A 21814-nucleotide genomic window follows, 5' to 3' on the forward strand; every position below is an offset into this window, starting at 1 on the left:
CCAACTCCAGGAGAATCCAAAGCCTCTGGCCCCTGTGGACATCTACACTTATGTGCACATACTCCACATAGGCACACATGTATACACATAATTAAAAATAATAAAAATATATCTTTAAAACAACAGCAAAAAAAACAGTCTGACTCTTAGCATCCATTTTAACCAGGAGGGGACCCAAACTGCTCTAAGAACCTGTTCCTTCAGAATTCTTTCAGAACTGTGCTCCTGAACAAAGGCTTTCCTCTGTCTTTTTTGTATTTTGTTTTGTTTTTGTTTGTTTGTTTTTGGTCTTTTTGAGACAGGGTCTCCCTGTAGCCCCAGCTGTCCTGGAACTCACTATGTAGACCAGGCTGGCCTTGAACTCACAGAGATCTGCCTGCTTCTGCCTCCCGAGTGCTAGGATTAAAGGCATGCACCACCACACCTGGCCTTTCCTCTGTCTTTTATTGAATTGTACAAACAGCATGAAATTGGGAAGAAAATGTGGATCCTTATTGTTAAGGTTCAAATAGCCCCGGACTTCTCAAGCTCCTGAGAAAAGGGAATTGAGTTGATAAGCACCCTGGTCTTTGAAGTAAAGAGAAGCAGACTTTTCTCCACTGTTTGGCCAACACAGCAGGCTTCCCCTTTGATATCTAAAGAGGACAGGTTTTAACAGTCCCCCTCTCCCACCCACCCCCCAACATCCAACTTTAAAAAGAATACATCTCCCTACCTTCTCAGGAAGCAGAAGCCTCTCCCTTCAAAGATTCCAGCTCACGACCTAGGGCAGACATTTTCCCATCCCAGAAGGGAATCTGTCCCATGTGTTCCTTTGCTTATAAACTCTGCTTTCTCCTGATCAACCCTATCCATTATACGGCTACTATTTATCTACCAGATGGTGCCAAACCCAGTTCTTACTTCAAGGGACCTGCCTGGACTTCTCCAATGCCACTAACTTGGCTTTCGGCTGGCCTTGAACTCACAGAGATCTGCCTGCCTCTGCCTCCCAAGTGCTGGGACTACAGGCGTGCGCCACCACACCCAGCATACAGCTACTTTTTATCTATCACTCATCAGAAGGATTTTCCCTTTCTGACCCCTACTGACCTAGAACAGCACACAGACACACACACACAGATATTATAAATTAAATCCGTGCTGTTTGTAACACAAATGGGATAATCTCTGTTGCTTTATCCATAGCAGTTATTTGATATGCAAAACATATTCATACACATTCATACATTGTTCCCGATCAAGGGCAAAGAAAACATGAGGAATTAAAGCTATATGCCCAGGTCACAAAAGGAGCCCAAGGCAACTTAAACTTGTTTTACATTATAAATAAATTGACTTAGTGTTAAATGATCTCAAAACATAGAGGTCACTTTTTGGTTCCAAGGTTAGGTAAAAGTCATTTGTTCAGAGCATGTCCATATTATAAAAGTCATTCCCAAACTGGGCATGTGGGTACACACCTTTAATCCCAGCACTTGGGAGGCAGAGACAGGCGGATCTCTGTAGCCTGGCCTACATAGCAAGTTCAGGCCAGCTGGGGCTACAGGGAGACCCTGTCTCAAAAAGACCAAAAAAGAAAATCATTCCTACAGAAGCCAATACAAATAAACATGGCTCAACATTGGGTTGGTTTATTTCTTTTCTTTTGATTTTGTGTGTGTGTGTGTGTGTGTGTGTGTGTGTGTGTGTGAATTTGTGTGTGAGTACGGGTACGCTCATGCCTGCCATCATGTTAGATTTCAGCCCTTGCCTTTCACCTCGTTTCAGACAAGCTTGTTCACCAGTGCACAAATAGGCTAGGCTAGCCTCTGGGGATTCTCCCAGTATGAGCATTGTGATTATAGATGTTCACGCTTGGCTTTATGGGGGTTCTAGAGATTCAAACTCAGGTCTTTGCACATGTGTGGCAAGCACTTCACCTACGAGCCATCTCCCCAGGACTTATTTTGGTTTTTGAAACAGGCTCTCACTGTGTCTCCCAGACTGGCCTTGAACTCACAATCCTCCTGCCTCAGTCTCCTGAGTGCCAGAACATTTTTCAGGTTTTAAACAATCCATCTCACTCTAAAATGCCTCATCTGTTTTGGTCCTTGGCAGGAGATGAGTACCTGCTGTTAGATTTATTCTCTCCTCTGTGTTGCAGACAGTATAACAAACTGCGAAACCTCCTGAAGGATGCGCGCCATGACTGTGTTCTCTTCGCTAACGAATTCCAACAACACTGCTACCTGCCCCGGGAAAAGGGGGAGGCCATGGAGAAGTGGCAGACCAGGTGTGCAGCGAGTCCTGTGCTCTCTGGCACTCCTCTTTCCTCATCTGTGGCTCTTGATAAATATTAGCATTGCTTTCTTTAAGAAGTAACATTATTACATTGAAAGATTTTGTATAGACTCAATCTTTTCAGGGAGATTCCAGGTATTTTGGTTGCCTCTCAAGCTCTACTGTATTACCGTCCTCTGCTGCTTGCAGCCTAAGTTTTCTCTTAGCCTGAGACATGTTCCTTGTCTTTCATAAAGTAGCTTGTCATCTCCCATGTGCCTTGTAGCTCAGCCTGCAGTTAGGAAGTGTTGCAAGGTTACACAGCCTCTGGTTTCTAAACCAAAGCAGGAACTAAAAGAAGTTGCTATGGGGACTGAACACCCAGGGAGAAGAGGTGGCATCCTCTTTGTCTCCAGAGTGGGCAGCCCCCAGGCTATTTATAGTAGATAGCCAGGAAGTGATTGTTGAGGGAGGGAGGGAGGGAGGGAGGGAAGGAGGGAAGGAGGCCACAGAATGGCAGACAAGAGCCAGGTTTGACATTCTGAGCAGCAGCTCTGTGTCCACCTGGGGACACTCACCACCTTTTGCCATCCCAGGAGCATATATAATGCAGCTGTCTGGTACTATCACCACTGCCAGAGCAGAATGCCCATTGTTATGGTGACAGAAGACCAAGAGGCCATTCAGCAGTACGGAAGTGAAACAGAAAGGGTGTTTGTGATTTCCTTCAAGGTATTTCCAGCAACATTGTTACAACTGTGTTTTTATGTGTTCATGTGTATACTCGCATACATACTCATTTGGTTCCTAAGCAGTGTCCATAAGGCCATAGTCTAGACCCCTTGCCAACACAGATAAAAAAAAAAAAAAAAAAAAAAAAAAAGTAGGCTTGGGGTGGCTGGAGAGATGGCTCAGTGGTTAAGAACAATGGCTGTTCTTGCAGAGGACCTGGGTTTGGTTCCCAGCACCCACATGGCAGCTAACAACCATCTGTAACTCCAGTTCCAGGGGATCTCATGCCCTCTTCTGACTTCCAGGGGCATTGCATGCATGTGATGCCTTACATACATGTATGCAAAACACTCATACACATAAAACACGTAAAGTAAGTCAGGCATAGTGGCTCCAGCTCTTGGGAGGCTGAAGCAGGAGGCTTGCTGCAAGTTTCAAGCCAGGCTGGGCTACAGAATGGGACCTTGTCTCATAAAAAGAAAGAAAAGAGAAAGTGGAAAAAGAAGCAAGATGTTAGGATAGTCCATGTCGTTATTAATGATCAAGTAGTCTTAACTTTAGCAAGTCTGAGTAAATTCCAGAAACTGCTTTGAACACAGCACCCAAGGGCAGCCCAGTACGCCCCTGCTGACAGTAACTAACTGGTGTGTGTGGTGTGTATGTATGTGGTGTGCGTGTGTGATGTGTGTGTGTGGTATGTGTAATATGTATGGGGTGGGTGTGTGTGTGTGTTTGGGATTAAACACAATGGTGAACAAGAAGTCACCATACTCAGCTCACACTACCATTGAGCTACCTCTAGCCCCTAAGTTCATGTATGTAGTTATTACAGACGATGGTGCTCTGGTGATGGCAGATTGCCAATGGTCTCTTGTTCTTACTTACAAAACTGACATTTTACTTGTTTCCTCCTCAGTAGCGATAATCAGCATGTATCTATAGTAAGCATGATGTGTTCCTTAAGTATACTAATACAAGTAAGGGTGTTATTTCATTTAAATCTTGCAACAACCCAATAAGGTAGGACATTATCTTCTTGGTAAAGGAAAATGAAGCACAGAAAGACAAAATCACCTGGCCATAGGAGCTGGTACAGAATGATAGAGCTGAGATCAGTGTCCAGAATCTGGCCCAAAGCTCTTAGCCATTATGCTGACCTGCCTCCCAGATTATTTTTCTGAATTCTACATACAAACACAAACTGTTTTAAAGCCAATCCGCCTTCCTTTTTCTTCCTTTCTGTCTGCCTGTCTGTCTCTCTCTCTCTCTGTCTCTCTCTCTGTCTCTCTCTGTCTCTGTCTCTCTCTCTGTCTCTGTCTCTGTCTCTCTCTCTCTCTGTCTTTTTGAGATAGGGTCTTCTTGTAGCCCGAGCTGTCCTGGAACTCACTATGTAGACCAGGCTGGCCTTGAACTCACAAAGATCCGCCTGCCTCTGCCTCCCAACTGCTGGGATGAAAGGCGTGCACCACCAAGCCCAGCTCTCTCTCTCTCTCTCTCTCTCTCTCTCTCTCTCTCTCTCTCTCTGAGAGCCTTCTGTATCTCCAGCTGGCCTCAAGAATGACCTTGAACTTCTGATCTTCCTGCTCTCACTTCCCAAATACTAGGATTACAGATGTGCACCACCATTGGGTGGTTGAACTCAGGACTTCATGCATTCTAGGCAAACACTTTACCAACTGAGCCACACCCCTATCCCCTTAAAGCCAGTCTTCCCATCAGCCACCCCTCACTCTTCCCCACCTGGCAGTTGTGTGTGAGGGACAGTAGGGACACAGGAAGGGATTGAGATGTGTTATTTACATCAAGGCTGTCAGGTCACAGCAGGGCCGCTTTATCAGTGCCAGTTTCTTCAGGCTGTCATAGCAACACAGTTGTTTCTATCTCTTAAGTACCTTTTAAGAGATCAGGCTGACTGTTAATCTCTCCACAGATGACGGGTCTCTTCTGTCTGCCCAGTTTCCAATCAGGTCCTCTGGCTGATTGTATTTTTTGATGCAGAAACCAGGATGAGGCCCTCCGTTACCCTGTCAGTTTATAGAACATCCAGATCCAGTCTGAATTGTAGATTCCATAAGGACTCCCACGTGCATATATTGCTAAAGATTTACCAATAGAATTTTCTTGGCCCTGCTATAAAAATGTGTTCTGGCATGCCAAAGAATTCCAGGGGCACTAGATATTAATGGCAGTGTCACTTGCTTTTTCTGTTGCAATCTATCATGTCTTGTTCCTGCAGAGGACAGTTGACTAAAATTACATTTTTCCACTTTTTTCAGAATGACTTTTCTTTGTAGTCCAGTAGTATAGGACAGTTTTATTTTGTATAGTGGTTCTTAAGCAAGCAGTGTGGCCAAGAGCTCCATAGAGGTGAATGATGGCAGAAAAAAAAAGAGACTGTGAAGTTCAGATGAGAGAGAAGCCCAGAATTTTCTTTGGGGACTTGAATTTAGATGGAGAAGAGCCAAGAAAATAAATTCCTCCTGAAGACATTCACTGATAGAAGCTTGGTGCTAAGTGACACATGAGCATAGAGTTGCGGTACTGACATTGGTGCAGATGAAACCTCTAGAAGGAAGAAGGGAAGAAAGGAAGCAGTTTGAACAGGACTTTGAAACTAATGAGAGAAAAGCTGGCCTTGGCAATAAGGATGTTTTCTTTCCTTTATGTGAGAAATGAGAATGTGCTAGACTACCTTAGCCTCAAACCAAGTGAGGTACTTGGAAAAACAGGCTAGGGGTGTGTGTGTATGTGTGTGTGTGTGTGTGTGTGTGTGTGTGTGTGTAGAAAGGAAGCAGTTTGAACAGGACTTTGAAACTAATGAGAGAAAAGCTGGCCTTGGCAATAAGGATGTTTTCTTTCCTTTATGTGAGAAATGAGAATGTGCTAGACTACCTTAGCCTCAAACCAAGTGAGGTACTTGGAAAAACAGGCTAGGGGTGTGTGTGTATGTGTGTGTGTGTGTGTGTGTGTGTGTGTGTGTGTGTGTTGCCAGTAGTCCCTAGTCAGGGTTGGGGAGTGGGGTGGGTAATAGGTCTGAGTATGTGGGAGGGTGTGAATGGGGTGTGGGGGTGAATGGGGTGGTGTAAGTCAAAGGTGTGGGTATGGGGGGGTGTAAGTAAAGGTGAGGTTGGAAGGGTAGTATATGTGTAGATGCATATATTAAGGCTAGGGGAAGAGATGTGTTCTGCTCTATCACTTTCCACCTTATTCACTTAAGACAGTGTCTCTCACTGAACCTGGAGACTAAGCCATTGGCCAGCAAGCCCCATCAGTCCTCCTGTCTCCAAGCTGTTCCTCCACCCTGCCCCCAGCACTGGGGTCACAGGCATGTGTTCAGCCAAGCCAAGCTTTTTACATGGGTGCTGAGATTTGAACTCAGAAACCTCATGTAAGCATTCTTACCCACTGAGCCATCTCCCTAGCCCCAAGGCAGGGGTTGTGTAGTAGTGCTATCCTGAAGAATCATTATCATCTGACCATGTTTCTCTGTGCCTTTACTAAATGCAGCATTACCTGGACAATTTTTGGCCAGATTTAAAGGCTGCCCATGAGCTCTGTGACTCCATCCTTCAATCTCGGCGGGAAAGGGAGAGCGAGAGTCAGGAGACCCATGGGAAGGAGTACCCAGAACACCTTCCCCTGGAAGTGCTAGAGGCGGGCATCAAGTCTGGACGCTACATTCAGGTGAGGGTGGCAGTGAACAGTGTATTCTCTTCTCAGCTTGCCTTCTACCCCAGGGTTCTGAGTTCAAAACCTATTCATGGGTTGTACTAGAATCAGCAGAGCTGCAAAGCTCAAGGTCATTTGGGAGCCATTGTTCCACAGCCCTTAGCTGTCCAGTTTGGAACTTCTGTGGTGGTACTGATTGTGACACCAAGCATCACATGAGTAGAGCATGAGGACAGCCCTCTGCTGCTAAGATAGAAACATTTCACATCAAGGAGTGGAGGTGACAACATTACCAGACCTGTGAAATTTATCTTCTCCACTCCTTTACCATTTGCCCACCCCTTTCGAGGACCTCATGATTCCCCAGGACCCAGAACCCAGATGTTAGCAGGGTCTTGGGAAGGACTTAGGTACAGTAACTGCTCAGCTTTGGACAGTTCTACACACACCTCATGAGTATGTGTGTGTGGCTGTGTCTAGTCTTGTCACAGAGATCTGTGTATCTACCATAGTCAAGAAAACTCTTAATGGTGGATTTTGCATTTCTGAGGGCAGAACACTGAAGTCTAAACATGTAGTGAGTGTGCCCAGCCATTGGTGTAGTGGCATTGTTTTCTCTTGAGAAGGAAACCCTAGGGTTAAGATTAGCAACACAGCCTGCTAAGAATACTAGACCTTTTAGATGTAAACTAAGCCAAAAAGAACTTTGTTCACTCTGATTTTTTTATTATGATTTTAGGGAATTCTCAATGTCAACAAACACAGAGCACAGATAGAAGCTTTTGTTCGCCTACAAGGAGCCAGCAGTAAGGACTCAGGTTCAGTATCAACCATGTATACATTTCCATGCCACTTTTAATTCTGACTTTACACAACAAAGAAAGCAGAGTTGAATTGTCACATTTACCTATGTATATTGAGGTTTGTGGATTTTAGGGGTTTTCTCCCTAGGGTTTTGTTGTCTGTAATTGTTGGGGGGGTGGTGGTACTAGAAACTGAATGTAGGGATCATTTCTAATTTGATTTTATTTTTTTTTTACTCTTTAAAAATTAAGCCAGATGTGGGGCTGGAGAGATGGCTTAGCGATTAAGAGTACTGATTGCTCTTGCAGAGGACCCAGGTTCGATTCCCAGCACCCACATGGCAGCTACAAACCATCCTTAACTCCAGTTCCAGGGAAATCTGAAACCCTCTTCTGACCTCTGCGTCATTGCACGACACAGGTGCACTCACATACATGCAGGCAATACACTCATACACATAAAATAAAAATAATAAATAAAAAAAATTTTTTTTTATTTTTTAAAAAATTAAGCCAGATGTGGTAGTTCACTCCTTTAATCCCAGCATTCAAAAGGCAGAGGCGTTCAAGAGACTATGGAACTCTGTGAGACCAGCCTGATCTACATAGTTAATTTCAGTCAATAATAATTGCACATATCTTCTCTGTTAACTGTATTAAATGAACTTACTGTTCACTGTAGTTATAAACTTATTTTGATTTTAGTTTTAAAAGTTATTCCTCCTGGGCATCTGAAGCCCTGATTTTGCAGGAGGCTCAAACTGCTATACAGAGAAGTGAAGTAAGACCACACTGGTAACTGATGCAGCTGGCCTTGTAGCCCAGGCTGTGCTGTAGGCATTCCTCTGAACTACCTCAGTGTGCTCTGTAGCCTAAAAAGTAATCAAGAACAATGTGTCAGTTGTGTGACAATATAGTTCTGAAGTGACAGAAGGAAAAAAAACAAAGAATGAAAAACAAGGAAACTTTGATAGTGAAAGGTGGATGGCTGGGATGAAGGAGGCTGAGGAGCAGTGGCTTCTGCCAGTTTTCAAAAGCTCTGGGGGCTTTTGCTTGTCACCCCTTCACAGGTTTACAGTCTGTGTGACCGTCATCCTGTTGACTACTCTCTTGGCTACTCAGGGCCTGAGGATTGGACAGTTCAAGTGCAGGCTCACAGTTATGTGCAGGAAAGTAAAACCTGCCTTGAAAGGTGATGGGGTAGGAAAGGATTCAGAAAAAAAACTGAAGAGTCGGGGTAAAAGTGGTCAGTATGCATTGTGTACACGTGAGACTATTAAATAACAGTTTAGTTAATTTAAAAAAAAAAAAAAACAGTGAAGAAGACTGCCCTGTACAAAGCACATTAGTGTAGCATGGGAGCAGTATTTGTTCACGCCCAACCAGAACACTGGAAGTTTAGGTTGAGTGTGGTGGCACCTGTAACCCTAGCACTCAGGAGGCTGAGGCAGAAGAATCACAAGTCTGAGCCAACCTAGTCTATGTAATAAGTTCCAGGTCAGCCAGGACTGCACTACATATAGGAAAATCCTGTCTCAAACAACACAAAACAAAAACAAAAAAAGAAAGAAAGGAAAAAGAAGTCGTTTGGCTTCCTCTTTAAAAGAAAGAATTTTTTCTGTTTTAGGGTATGTGTATAGTGTAGGTACATGTTCATGTGGTTTGTGTGCACATGTGTGCAGAGGCCAGAAGTCAATGTTGTGCCTGGCTTTTGTGTAGGTACTGTTTATCAGGAAGAACTCAGGTCCTCATCCTTGTGAGGCAGGTTGAGCCATCTGCCCAGCTCCCTCTACCTGGTTTTTTTTTGAGACAGGGTCTCAGAATTTACTGTTTTGGCTGGATGGGCTAGCCCCATTGCACCCGCTTTTTCTAGACATTTGAATTCAGATCCTTGTGCTTGTAAGGCAAGCACTTTACCCACTGGGACATTTCTTTGGCCCCCTGGAAGGAGGAAGCGTTTATCTGTAGGATGCTGATTAGACGTGAGATCTGTTCATTTGAAATGCCACCTAGGGTGGCAGCCATTAACTCACAGCTTCTCTGTGCTGCAAACACAGGCTTGGTCAGCGACATCCTCATCCATGGCATGAAGGCTCGGAACCGCTCCATTCATGGAGATGTGGTGGTGGTGGAGCTGCTCCCCAAAAGTGAGTGGAAAGGAAGAACTGCTGCCCTGTGTGAGAATGACAGCGAAGACAAGGCCTCCGGGGAGTCCCCCAGTGAGCCCATGTCCACAGGTGAGCCTGCCTGAAAGCACAGTCCAGAAATACTACCCAGCTCCTGTGTTTATTTAGTAAAACTTGTGTGTGTGTATTCATCATACACATAATGTTTTGACATTCCTGCACATTGTTGTTGAATGGCAAAATCAAGCTAATTAACATTTGAATTACTTCACATACCATAGTTTTTGTTTATTTGTTTGTTTTGCTTTGTTTTTTGAAACAGGATCTCCCTGTAGCCCAGCTAACCTCAAACTCACTGTGTAGACCAGGCTGGCCTCAATCGCACAGAGATCTACCTGCTTCTGCCCCCCCAAGTGCTGGGATTAAAGGCGTGGGCCACCATCCCTGACCTTGCCTTTTTTTTTTTTTTTTTTTTTTTTAATTTTAATTTTATGTGTATGAGTGTATTGCCTGCATGTGTGTAAGTGTACCCATGTCGTGCAATGTCCTCGGGGGTCAGAAGAACGTCAAATACCCTGGAACTGGAGTTAAGGATGGTTGTTAGCTTCCATGTGGGTGCTGGGAATTGAAACCAAGTCCCCTGCAAGAGCAGTGGTCTTATTCACTGAGCCATCTCTCTAGCTCGCAATGCTGTTTTTTAAATTATCTTTTTGTATGTCTGTGTATGTATCTTTGTGTGTGTGTGTGTGTGTGTGTATGTGAGTTCACGTGAGTTCAGATGAACGTGCCACGGCACATGTGTGGAGGTCAGAGAACAACCTCAGGTTTTGTTCTTCACCATCTACCTTGTTTGAGAAGCCTACCTGGCTTTACATGAGTTCTGGGATTCAAACTTGGGTCCTCACACTTTTGTGGCAAGTGCTTTTATCTCCTGAGCTCTCTCTCCAGCACCCCCATGCTTGCTTGCTTGCTTTTTTTCTTTCTTCTTTTTGTGGTGAGAACTCTTAAAATCTACTCTTCTAGTGATTTGTGAGAATACATTGTTATCGTATAGTAACGGTTGTTAATATAAGATATAGTCTCTATATTATCAGTGTTGGGGATTGACCCCTAACATGTTCAGGGCCTTGAACATGCTGAGTGTATGCTCCACCACCGATCTACACCCTCATCCCCTCCATAGGTTTATTTATTTGTTTTGGTTTTTTTGAGACTGGGTCTCATGTAATCTAGGCTGGCCTCAAACTTACTATGTTCCTAAAGATGACCTTGATCATCCTGTCTCCACCTCCCTAGCACTGGGATTGTAAGTATGCACCACCATACCTGGCCTCTCTACAGATTTATTTTAACCTCTTCAGCACCCACAAAACCAAAACCCTCTCTGGGTCCTGGCTTCCAGCTACTACCTCTCTTCTCTGCTCATTCATGATGACATCTGAGGACACCTTTCTTCCTCATTCTCTCCTGTCTCTGTAGGATCTGTCATGCATGCCAGTCAGACACTCCTCTCTCACTCCTAAATCTGCTCTTTTCCCAGTGCCCTCCTGCCCAAGTACTGGTCACGTCCCTGTGCTCATTGTCTCAACATGTAAGTGACTGGTGGATATGCTGCTTTGTGGGCTCCCTCATCCTCCGACCCTATTGGTTACCCATCCGAGTTCCTTTGTTAGTTCTTCCCGTCTTACCTCTTCTTGGGTACGCAGTGCTCTGCTCCAGGCCTCCTGCTCTGTACATTCTCTAGACCACCTTCAATCTTTGAGTTTGTCTCCAGCTGGTTTCCTTACCCAGCTCTAGTCGTCTTTTTGGTATCTTCCCCTGGGTGTCCACTGGGTACCTCAGCCTGAGGATGGCCCAGAACAGACTTCTGACTTCTGTTCCAATCCTGCTTTTCCCAGCAGTTCCCAATCTCTGTAAATGGAAAATTCTTTCCTAGAGTTGGTCACCCTGAAAGACTGGACTTTCATATATCCACAGATCCTGTCAGCTCTGATATGACATCTGGCCCAAATCCAGCCACTTCCCAAACTCCCACTACACGTCTCTGGGGTCAGGCCTTGGTTACCTTAAAGCAGAATTACCCCACCAGCCCCCTACTGCTCCTTAGTGCCTTCTCAGTGATCCTTTTAAAGGTGAATTGTGTTGAGGACTGGCAGATGCTCAGTTAGCAAAGCACATGCAGTGAGGACCTTAGTATAACCCTAGAACCTACAATCAGAACACAGGCATAGTGGTATGTGCTTCTAATCCCAGCACTCAGGAGGCAGAGGCAGGCAGATCTCTGTGAGTTCAAGGTCAACCTGTTCTACATAGCAAGTTCCAAGCCAACTGGGGCTAAGGGAGACCCTGTCTCAAAAAGACCAGAAAATAAATAAAGATTAAGAAAAAAATATATACATGTTTAAAAATGCTAAGAAGGGAGGTCTTAAACACCTTTGCACTTTGTGAATGTGCTTGAGAACAGGAAACTGTGTTCCTTGTTTACCTCCTTGTGCTGAGCCATGGTAGGAGACATCTAACCAGTCAGTCCTTTTTTCTGTTTTGTCTTACTGAAGGTCGAGTGGTGGGCATCCTTCAGAAGAACTGGCGAGATTATGTGGTGACATTTCCATCCAAAGAAGAGGTCCAGTCTCAGGGCAAAAATGCTCAGAAGATCCTTGTCACACCTTGGGATTATAGAATCCCCAAAATCCGCATCAGCACCCAGCAGGCAGAAGCCCTCCAGGTAGCTAAGGCTAAACTTCTGCCGTCCTCCCTCTGTGAACTTCTACTGTCCTCCCTCTGTGTCTGCCAGCTTTTGAGCAGTACCAGGAAGCTTTGTTAGCTCCTTTGCATAAGAGGAAATAAATTATTGATGGCATCTGGCACTCTGAGATACTGTTTTTTAAAATTCTAAATATATATGCACCATCTATTAAGTAGTCTATGGTTAATAAATGAAGGCCAGAGAGAAATTGTCCTAGAAAGAGGTGTGTAGGACAGCCTGAGTAAACATACATTATCCAGCTGTCCAACCCCGAAACTTTCAATAGATATACTTTGCCAACACTAACAAGCTTCCTTCCAGCAAGCGATACAGAAATACGATCCCTGTGCCCTGTAGGGATGATGTAGTGTGACTTCACAGAATTGATTTTCCATACAGGAATAACGAGCCAAAGGAAGGGCATAAACGAGAAAAGCAGAAGTTAACCTTTACTTGGGGCAGAGAGTAGAGGCAACACCTAATTTAATTTGCCTTATGTTTTGCAGTTTGTAAATGAGACACTAAAGTAAAATGTCCCAATCCCATTACCTGGTTGGGAAGCTTTCTTCAGACTCTCAGAGGCCAGCTAAGACTATCGTACTTTCCATTTCCAGGGTGCTGGGAACCCTGGGCATTAGAAAGGGCCAGTTTACACTGATACCTTCTTTCCTTCCAAGGAGCATCTTAAGGCTTCAAAGAAATTAGAAAATAACTCCCACATACTAAAAATTGAGACTATTGTTTTATGTATTTATTTTTTAGAATTCATTTTTTAATATTCTATTTTTATTTTATGTGTATCTGTGTATTGCCTGCATGTATGTAAGTGTACCTGTGTCATGCAATGCCTGTGGAGGACAGAAGAGGCTGTCAGATCCCCTGGAACTGGAGTTACAGGCAGTTGTTAGCTGCCATGTGGGTGCTGAGATTTGAACCTGGGTCCTCTGCAAGAACAGCCAATGTTCTTAACTAGTGAACCATCTCTCCAGCCCCATGATTTACCTTGTTTTTTTGGCTTTTTGAGACAGGGTCTCCCTGTAGCCCCAGCTGTTCTGGAACTCACTATGTTGACCAGGCTGGCCTTGAGGCCTTGAACCCACAGAGATCCTCCCACCTCTGCCTCCCGAGTGCTGGGATTAAAGGCGTGCGCCACCATGCCCGGCCGATATACTTTATTTTTAATTACTATGTAGGTATGTACATATAAGTGCAGGTGCCTACAGAAGCCAGAAGAGAGTATCATATCCCCCCTGGAACTGGAGTTATAGGCAGGTGAGAACCACCCCACATGGGTGCTAAGAACTGAACTCAGGTCCTCTGCAAGCTCTCTTAACCACTAAGCCATCTCATCAGTCCCAAAACAGACTGTTGTTTTAAAACTTAATTCAGATCATACATGATTAGATTTTCCCCTTGTGTTTGAAGTGTTAACTAAAATGCTGTGTTAACAATTGCCTTTTTTAAAACAGATTAAAAATTCCATCCCACTTGTTTGAAGTAGAGAGGTAATGCCTCCCTTCAAAGCAGGGGCCAAGCATTTGCATACCATCTGGCAGTTCAGTAAAGTAGGAAGAACAACAACCAAAGTTAAAAAACAAACCACAAAACACCACTATTTGCAAACTGGCCCCTGTCTTTGGTGCTGTTTATCTTGTTTGTTTGATGCTTAGAATTGAAGCACTTAACTCCTGGCTTTGGCTCACATTGTATTTTTCTGTTTGTAGGACTTCAGGGTGGTTGTGCGCATTGATTCCTGGGAGTCAACATCAGTGTATCCAAACGGACACTTTGTGCGTGTTTTAGGAAAAATTGGTGATCTGGAAGGGGAAATCGCAACCATCTTGGTGGAGAACAGTATTTCCGTTGTCCCCTTCTCAGAAGCCCAGGTCAGACTTCGAAGAGGGCTTTGGTCTAGGGGCCATGTCTTTCTGCTTTTATTGTTATTTCATCATGAAGAAAGATATCTTGCGTGTATGTGTTTGTGCATACATGTGTGTGTGCCTGCATGTGAAAGCCAGAGGTCGACACTGAGCATCTTCTTCACTTGTTCTCCAATCTTACTTATTTTGAGATTTTTATATATATTTGTGTGTCTATGTGTGTGCAGCGGCCAGAAGAAAATATTAAATCCCCTGGAGCTGGATTTACAGGTGGTTATGGTTGTGAACTGTCTGACCTTAGTGCCAAGAATTAAACTTGGGTCCTCTAGAAGAGCAGCAAGTACTCTTACCCACTGAACCATCTTTTTAGCTCCTGCACCTCATTTTTCAAGATAGGATCCCTCACTGAGTCTGGAGCTCACTGAATCAGGTGGGCTGGCTGGCCAGCAAACCCCTGGGATCCCTCTGTCTCTGCCTCCTCAATACTAGGATTGCAGATACACACTAATGTGCCTGACTTTATATGTGGATGCTAAGGATCCATACTTCGGTCTTCATGCTGGCATGTAAGCCCTTTATGCACTAAACCATCTCCCCCTCCCTGAAAAACCTTCATATTATATAACAACTGACTATCTAAAGCCACAGAAAACTAAGAGCAAAAGAAATCTCACCCCTCCCAATTCTGTACTTGGACCAGACCTAAGCCAACTCCAAGTGTAGAGTTAGTTTCCTGCCACCTTAGAGCTCTCAGGTTTTTATATTTCCAACTGTGCTTAAAAATGGCATGTCAGGGTCTTGGAGTCAGTATCCATCCATCCCCAGCCCTGCACTGCACTCACTTAAAGACCCAGCTGAGCTCCACCCCAACCAGAGCTACAGAAAACTACGGGGAGCAGATTCCCTGGATCTTCACATCTCCAACCTATAGGTCAAAAACCGGGCTTATCATGGAATAATTTTTGTGACCTTTACAGAAAACAAAAGTCCAATGAACAGAAAATATCAGCAATTTCCATCACTTTCTGCTCTTTCACAATACTCATAAATCTCCTTTATTATTCTCTCGTGGCCCAATCCATCATGTGTACTTATATTCTATTCTCGTTCACTTAAAATTATTTCTATATATTGACATAGCCTACTTATTTTTAGTAGTTATGACAAATTACTGAAATTAATTTAGCCTACTTTGCTTAAACATTCCTCAATTGTTGGGACCTTGGTGGTGTTTAATTTTTCAGTATTAGAAAAAAATGCTACTTGAAGCATTTTTTATCAACATTGCCTTTTTTATTCTTTTTGATCATCCCCTTGGATGTAATCCTTAAAGTTAAGTTACCAAATCAAAGGGAATAAAAAATTTAAGCAGGTTTGTTATGTATTGGCAGATTGTTTTCCAGAAAAATATTTCCCCAGTGTGCACTGCCATCGAGAGCATATGGGTGTCTTGTTTTCATTACAGCTTCTGACAGAACAGGAGCTATAATAAGAAAATATTTTAGACTGTTTTACATTATTAAATTTAGAATACCTTATATTATTAAATTTTTATGTTTAACATTAGTTTATAGAAATTATTTGTTGACTTGCTTTGCAACTCTTAGTGAAGATGCTACAGTAAAACAAAGTGTGAACTAGACTTCACAGGACTAGAGTTTTCTCTCCCCTTTTAAAGCCTACTTAGTGACAAATTGATGCCTTAAACAAGTAATCATGGAGAGAAAATGACCCAGATCAGTCTGGTTTAAATTATCTTTGAGGAATAAGCTTTTACCTTTTGGGGACATGTGGATTGTTTTTTCCCTCAGGACTTGACTTGAATTAAAAGCTCAACTATTTAAACACATGGCTCATTTGGAAATAGGATGCATTGTGTGCTTACTAAGTCATCCATTCATTCTTGCTCCAACTCCATAACTGATGACACTGCCAGAAGTCACAGGATATTCCTATCCTACAGTAAAGGTCAGGAATGTCTTTTCTGCTGGCTCCTGACTTCCTAGAGTCTAGCCCAGTGCCTGACAGTTGTGAGACACCCAGTAAACAATTATTGATCTAAAGAAGGCAAATAGGGCTAGGAAAATGGTTCATCCAGTAAAGTATTTTCTGAACAAGGATGAGACCCTGAGTTCAAATCCAGAGCCCACATAAAAAGCTTTGCATGGTGGCACTTGCTTGTAATCCCAGCACGGGGAAGGAAGAGAGAGACAGATCCCTGGGGTTCGCTAAGCAGCCAGCCTAGCCTACTTGGAGAGTTCCAGACCAGTGAGAGACCCTATCTCAAAGAACAGGATGGATAGGGCCTAAGGAATGACACCTGTTGCTCTAGCTCTATGGGAGCCAATGCCCTCTAAGATTGACCTCTGGTCTCCACATGCATGTGTGCATACAAATGCACACACATGTGTACACACTCGTGCCCTGTATGCACACAGGAAGGAAAAGAAGGAAGAAAAAGACAAATTGGTCAATGAAGAAGGTAATAAGGGACAAATGACTTTCCACACAATCACATTGAAAATGTCAGAGGGGATCCAGGCATGCTGGCACATGCCTTTAATCTCAGCCCTTGGGAGGCAGAGGCAGGTGGATCTCTGTGAGTTTGAGGCCAGCCTGGTCTACATAGAGAATTCCAGGCCAGCTAGGGCTACAGGGAGACCCTGTCTCAAAAAGACCAAAAAAAAAAAAGAAAGAAAGAAAGAAAAGAAAATGTCAGAGGGTAGATTTCCACAGAACCTTGTAATGCATGGATTTCTGAAATATCCTCTCGTGCAGATGTGTGAGATGCCAGTGAACACACCAGAAAACCCTTGGAAAGTGTGTCCCGAAGAAGAACGAAAACGAAAAGACCTGAGGGACACCCACCTTGTGTTCAGTATTGACCCCAAAGGTTGTGAAGATGTGGATGACACACTGTCAGTCAGAACCTTAACTAATGGTGACCTGGAGCTCGGGGTCCACATCGCCGATGTCACACACTTTGTGGCCCCTAATTCTTACATTGATGTTGAAGCTAGAACAAGGTAATCCTATTAGAAGTCAGGGTGTGTGACTCTGTGCTTTTATTTTTATCTGTGCTAGTTTCAGATATTCAGACTAAGATCTCTTGTTTGTGTGATTCTGAAGATCTCTTCTATAAAAAAGTTGAAGTCCTCTCCTTCAGAAAATAGTGTCTTGATCGACGTACATGTCCTTTTTAACCTTTTCACATGTTGTTTCCTACTAGTTCAATGGGTCCATTTTCAAGTGCACACTACTACTTTATTTAGGTACTAGATCATTATGCTCTGATTTTTCTTTTACAATCAAGACTCTTGTCACTTTTACTTTCTTTGGACATCAATGGCAGAATACTCAACCCAAAGCAGAGTGACTGGTAAAGTGGGCTCAGGGGAACTGTTTAATTAGGCAGTGCTGCACTGCTGCAATTTATGAGGGGCAGCAGCCCTGGGGAATCACGCTGGGGTCAGAGCTATTTACCTCCTGCTGCCCACGCTGTCAGCAGTTCTGCTGGTTGATGGTCAGTTACCACATGTGTGTCATTCACAGGGCCACCACTTACTACCTAGCAGATCGGCGCTATGACATGCTGCCCTCCATCCTCAGTGCCCACCTCTGCTCCCTCCTGGGAGGCGTTGATAGGTGAGTCGAATTTTCATCTTCAGAGCTGGCCTTGGCCCTTCCTGCTCCCCTTCTTTCTTTTTATTTTATGTCTGCATGTGGGTATGTACACATGAGTGCGCTGAGCCATCTCTTAGCCCCTCCTCTGCTCTCTAATGTACTCTCACCCCCACTCCCTGCCAGCCCCTTGCTTTCCTGGCCCCTCTCTCTGCTCCCCAGTCCTCCCTTCTCTTCCACCCTTGTGTAGTTTCAGGAGACTTTGTTTCTCTAGCCTTCCCTTCCCTTCCCTTCCTTTCTCTCTGCTCTTCTTCCTTGGTTAGCTTTCTGAAGTCAGCTACAAGCTGGGAAAAATGCCATGTGCTCCCTAGTTGAAGCTGTTTTGCATGAGGCCCATAAACTTAGGGAGTTTTTATTTGTAGCTCAAGTCATGTCTATCAGTGAGTAGGTATTAAATCAGATAATCCAAAATTAATAGGTTCCAAAAGATTTAATGAAAGGCTCCTTCCTATTGTCTTCTCCTCAGTTACTATTACTTGAGTATTTTTCTACATTTAATACACACAAATAGAGATGTGTAATTTTTCTTTTTTTATAAAAATGCTAGCATACTGTAGATAGAGTATATGCCCATTCTCAGGAGCACTGTTCCTTTCTGAGCAAACCATCTGTTTCTATTTCTAATCAAAAACAAATATTGAGAGAACATATATTATAGTGTGTGTGTGTGTGTGTGTGTGTGTGTGTGTATACACTCTAGTCATCACTTTAAAATCTTTTTTTAAATTTTATGTGTATGAGTGTGTTGCCTGCATGTATCTAAGTGCACCCACGTTGTGCAATGCCCGCAGAGGTCAGGAGAGGGCAACAGAGTCCCCTGGAGCTAGAGTTACAGGTAGTTGTTAGCTGCCATGTGGGTGCTAGAAATCGAACCCAGGTCCTCTGCAAGAGCAGCCAGTGCTCTTAACCACTGATCCATCTCTCCAGCCCCAAAATCTTTTTTTTTTTTTTTTTTTTTTTGAGACAAGGTCTCAGGTATCCCAGTCTGTCCTCCAACTCAGTAAGAAGCTAAGGATGACCTTGAACTTCGGATCTTCCTTCCTCCAAGTCCTGAGTGCTAGGATCAAAGGTTTTCCCACCATGCCTTGTTTATGAGGCACTGGAGAATCACTTCAAGAGCTTCATGTGCAGTAGGCAAAGCCCTCTACCAATTAAGCTACATCTGCAGCCCCTCAGCACCTTTTACAAACTGTGTATCTTAGCAATCATTCTGTTTTAATGGTGGCTTATCTATGAAAATTTTGGGGGGTTTTTTTTGCTATTACAAAGTTGTACTGAATTATTTTGAGCATAACTCACTTCATATTTTAAAAGATACAATATAACTGAAGGAGACATTCCTAGAAGCAGAACTTGTCAAGGTACATACATTTGGGTTGAGATCCCTGTAATCAGATTGTTCTCCACAGAGATTACAACAGTCTACTTCAGTGGATGCAAGTGCTGGCTGCAAGCACTGTTTCCACAGCCTTACCCACACAGTATCTATATCCTTTCATCTTAGCCAGTTTGATAAGTAAAAAGTAGTGTCTTAGTTTCTATTTGATTTGTCCTACTACATGTAAGTTAAACACTTTTGTTAAAGGATACTGTGTGTCCTTTTCTGTAATGACTTCATATTTCTTGTCCATTTTTCATTTGAGTTTGTGATTTATCACTGATATGTAAGAACTCTTTACATATTAGGAAAAGTAGCCCCCTTTAAATGTATGGGTTGTGAATATATAGGCTTTAAATAAAATGTTTTAGTAGCAGAATGTTCTTTGCTAAATGAGCTTTTTGCTAATTAACCTGTTATCAGGATTGATATGAAGCTTGCTGTCACTGTGTAGGATTTAAAGGCTTTGCTCTAATTTCCTGGGACACTAAATAGACTTGACTCTGTCAGTGTCAAGCTCTTCTAACTGAAATGGAAAACGAATGTAAAATTACTGAATGTAAGATTTTCATATCGTGTGTGAATTCATTCAGAGTTCTTCAGAGCTTAGCAGAACCCATTCTGACTTTTTGTTCTAATTTAAAATAGATATATTTTTGGTTTAGTGGTGAAGTGATTGGTTTAAGAAATTGAACCAGAGCTGGGCATGGTGGTGCACGCCTTTAATCCTAGAACTTGGGAGGCAGAGGCCAGTCTGGTCTACATAGTGAGTTCCAGGCCAGCCAGGGCTACCCGGAGACCCAGTCTCAAATAGTTTTTTAAAAAAGAAAGAAATTGAACCAGAAATCTGTAGCAATGTCATTTCTTTCAAATCAGGTTCAGAATCAAGTTCTGAAAAATAGAAAGGAGGGTTGGAGAGATGGCTCAGTGGTTAAGCGTGGGCTGTTCTTACAGAAGACTCAGGTTTGGTTCTCAACACCCACCTGGTGGCTCATAACCATCCATAACTCCAGTTCCATGAGATTCAATACCCTCTTCTGACACCTCTGTGGGCTTATGGTGCACTTACCTACAAGCAGGCAAAATACTCATACACATAAAATAAAAATTAATTAATTTAAAAAAATAAAAAGGAGGCCAGGTGTGGTGGCCCATGCCTTTAGTCCCAGTAGAGGTAGGCAGGATCTCTGTGAGTTCAAGGCCAGCCTGGTCTACATAGTGAGTTCCCCAGGCCAGCTGGGGCTACAGGGAGACCCTGTCTCAAAGAGACAAAAAATAAATAAATAAATAGAATGGAGGGCCAGTGAGATACCCACACAGGCAAAGTACCTGCTACTAAGCCTGACCACCTGAGTTTGATCCCCAGGACCAACACAATACAAGGAAAAAAACAACTCCTGTAAGTTTTCCTCTGACCTCCAGACAAGTGCCATGGTACTCGTACATGCACATGCACGCGTGCACACACACACATACAAATGTAATAAAAAATTTTAAGTGAGTAGTGTGAAATAGTGAAGTTACTGATGTTCCTGTTTCTGTAGGTATGCTGTAAGCGTCATGTGGCAATTAGATAAAACCTCTTATGAAATTAAAAAGGTATGGTATGGCAGAACCATCATTCGATCAGCTTACAAACTATCCTATGAGGTGGCCCAGGAGCTTCTGGATGGAAACTTGAGTATTGCTGATGATATTCCAGAATTCAAAGACTTGGAGGAAAAGAGCAGAGAGGCCAAGCTGGAGGAGTTAGTGTGGGCAATTGGAAAGTTGACCGACATAGCTCGCCACATCCGAGCAAAAAGAGACCAATGTGGTGCCCTGGAACTGGAAGGTGTGGAGGTTCGAGTCCAACTGGATGACAAAAAGAACATTCATGACCTCATCCCCAAACAGCCCCTAGAGGTCCACGAGACAGTGGCTGAATGCATGATCCTGGCCAACCACTGGGTAGCCAAGAAGATCTGGGAGAGCTTCCCCCACCAGGCTTTGCTGCGCCAACACCCTCCTCCACACCAGGAGTTTTTCTCAGAGCTCCGGGAATGTGCTAAGGCAAAAGGCTTCATCATAGACACAAGGTAATGTTCTTCAGAGGGGCAGAGGAATGGCAGAGAGGGGTCTTGCTTTTATTCTTCTTATGGTCGTGCCTAAAACGTGGTATGTAGCCAGGCATAGTGGTACATGTGAGCCTGAGGCAGAAGGATCACCAGTTTGAGGCCACCTAGGACTATTTCAAGAGGATATTAAGACTTATTTGTTGCCAAGTAAAAGGTCCTAATTAAACTATCTTTTTTGGGGGGGAGCTGAAGAGTTGGCTCAGCCGTTAAGAACACTGGTTGTTCTTGCAGAAGACCCAGGTTAGAATCCCAACATCCACATGGCAGCTAACAAATGTCTGTAACTCTAGTTCCAGGGGATCCAATAGCCTCTTCTGTCTTCCGTGGGCATTGCATGACACGGGTGTACTTACCTACATGCAGGCAATACACGCATACACATAAAATTAATAAATAAAATATATTTTTTAATTAAAAATA

The 21814-nt window shown here is 43.5% G+C and overlaps 1 protein-coding gene across 4 annotated transcripts in view; it reads left to right on the top strand.

Moving 5' to 3' along the window:
• Positions 1 to 21814, top strand: part of Dis3l (DIS3 like exosome 3'-5' exoribonuclease) — a 49893-nt gene that overhangs the window by 12204 nt on the left and 15875 nt on the right. For 3 of the 4 annotated variants that reach the window (XM_029565004.1, XM_008836341.3, XM_029565005.1), the window contains 10 exons: positions 2147 to 2275; positions 2859 to 2994; positions 6502 to 6678; positions 7403 to 7481; positions 9524 to 9703; positions 12148 to 12317; positions 14063 to 14224; positions 16997 to 17244; positions 17771 to 17863; positions 20822 to 21355. In XM_029565004.1, coding sequence (XP_029420864.1) covers positions 2147 to 2275; positions 2859 to 2994; positions 6502 to 6678; positions 7403 to 7481; positions 9524 to 9703; positions 12148 to 12317; positions 14063 to 14224; positions 16997 to 17244; positions 17771 to 17863; positions 20822 to 21355 — 1908 coding nt within the window. Of the gene's footprint in view, positions 1 to 2146; positions 2276 to 2858; positions 2995 to 6501; positions 6679 to 7402; positions 7482 to 9523; positions 9704 to 12147; positions 12318 to 14062; positions 14225 to 16996; positions 17245 to 17770; positions 17864 to 20821; positions 21356 to 21814 lie in introns of those variants that run through there. The other variant, XM_017799013.1, reaches the window with a different exon arrangement.

Source organism: Nannospalax galili, unplaced genomic scaffold, assembly GCF_000622305.1.
Source record: "Nannospalax galili isolate Female #2095 unplaced genomic scaffold, S.galili_v1.0 scaffold54, whole genome shotgun sequence".
In the NCBI taxonomy this organism is placed as follows: domain Eukaryota; kingdom Metazoa; phylum Chordata; class Mammalia; order Rodentia; family Spalacidae; genus Nannospalax; species Nannospalax galili.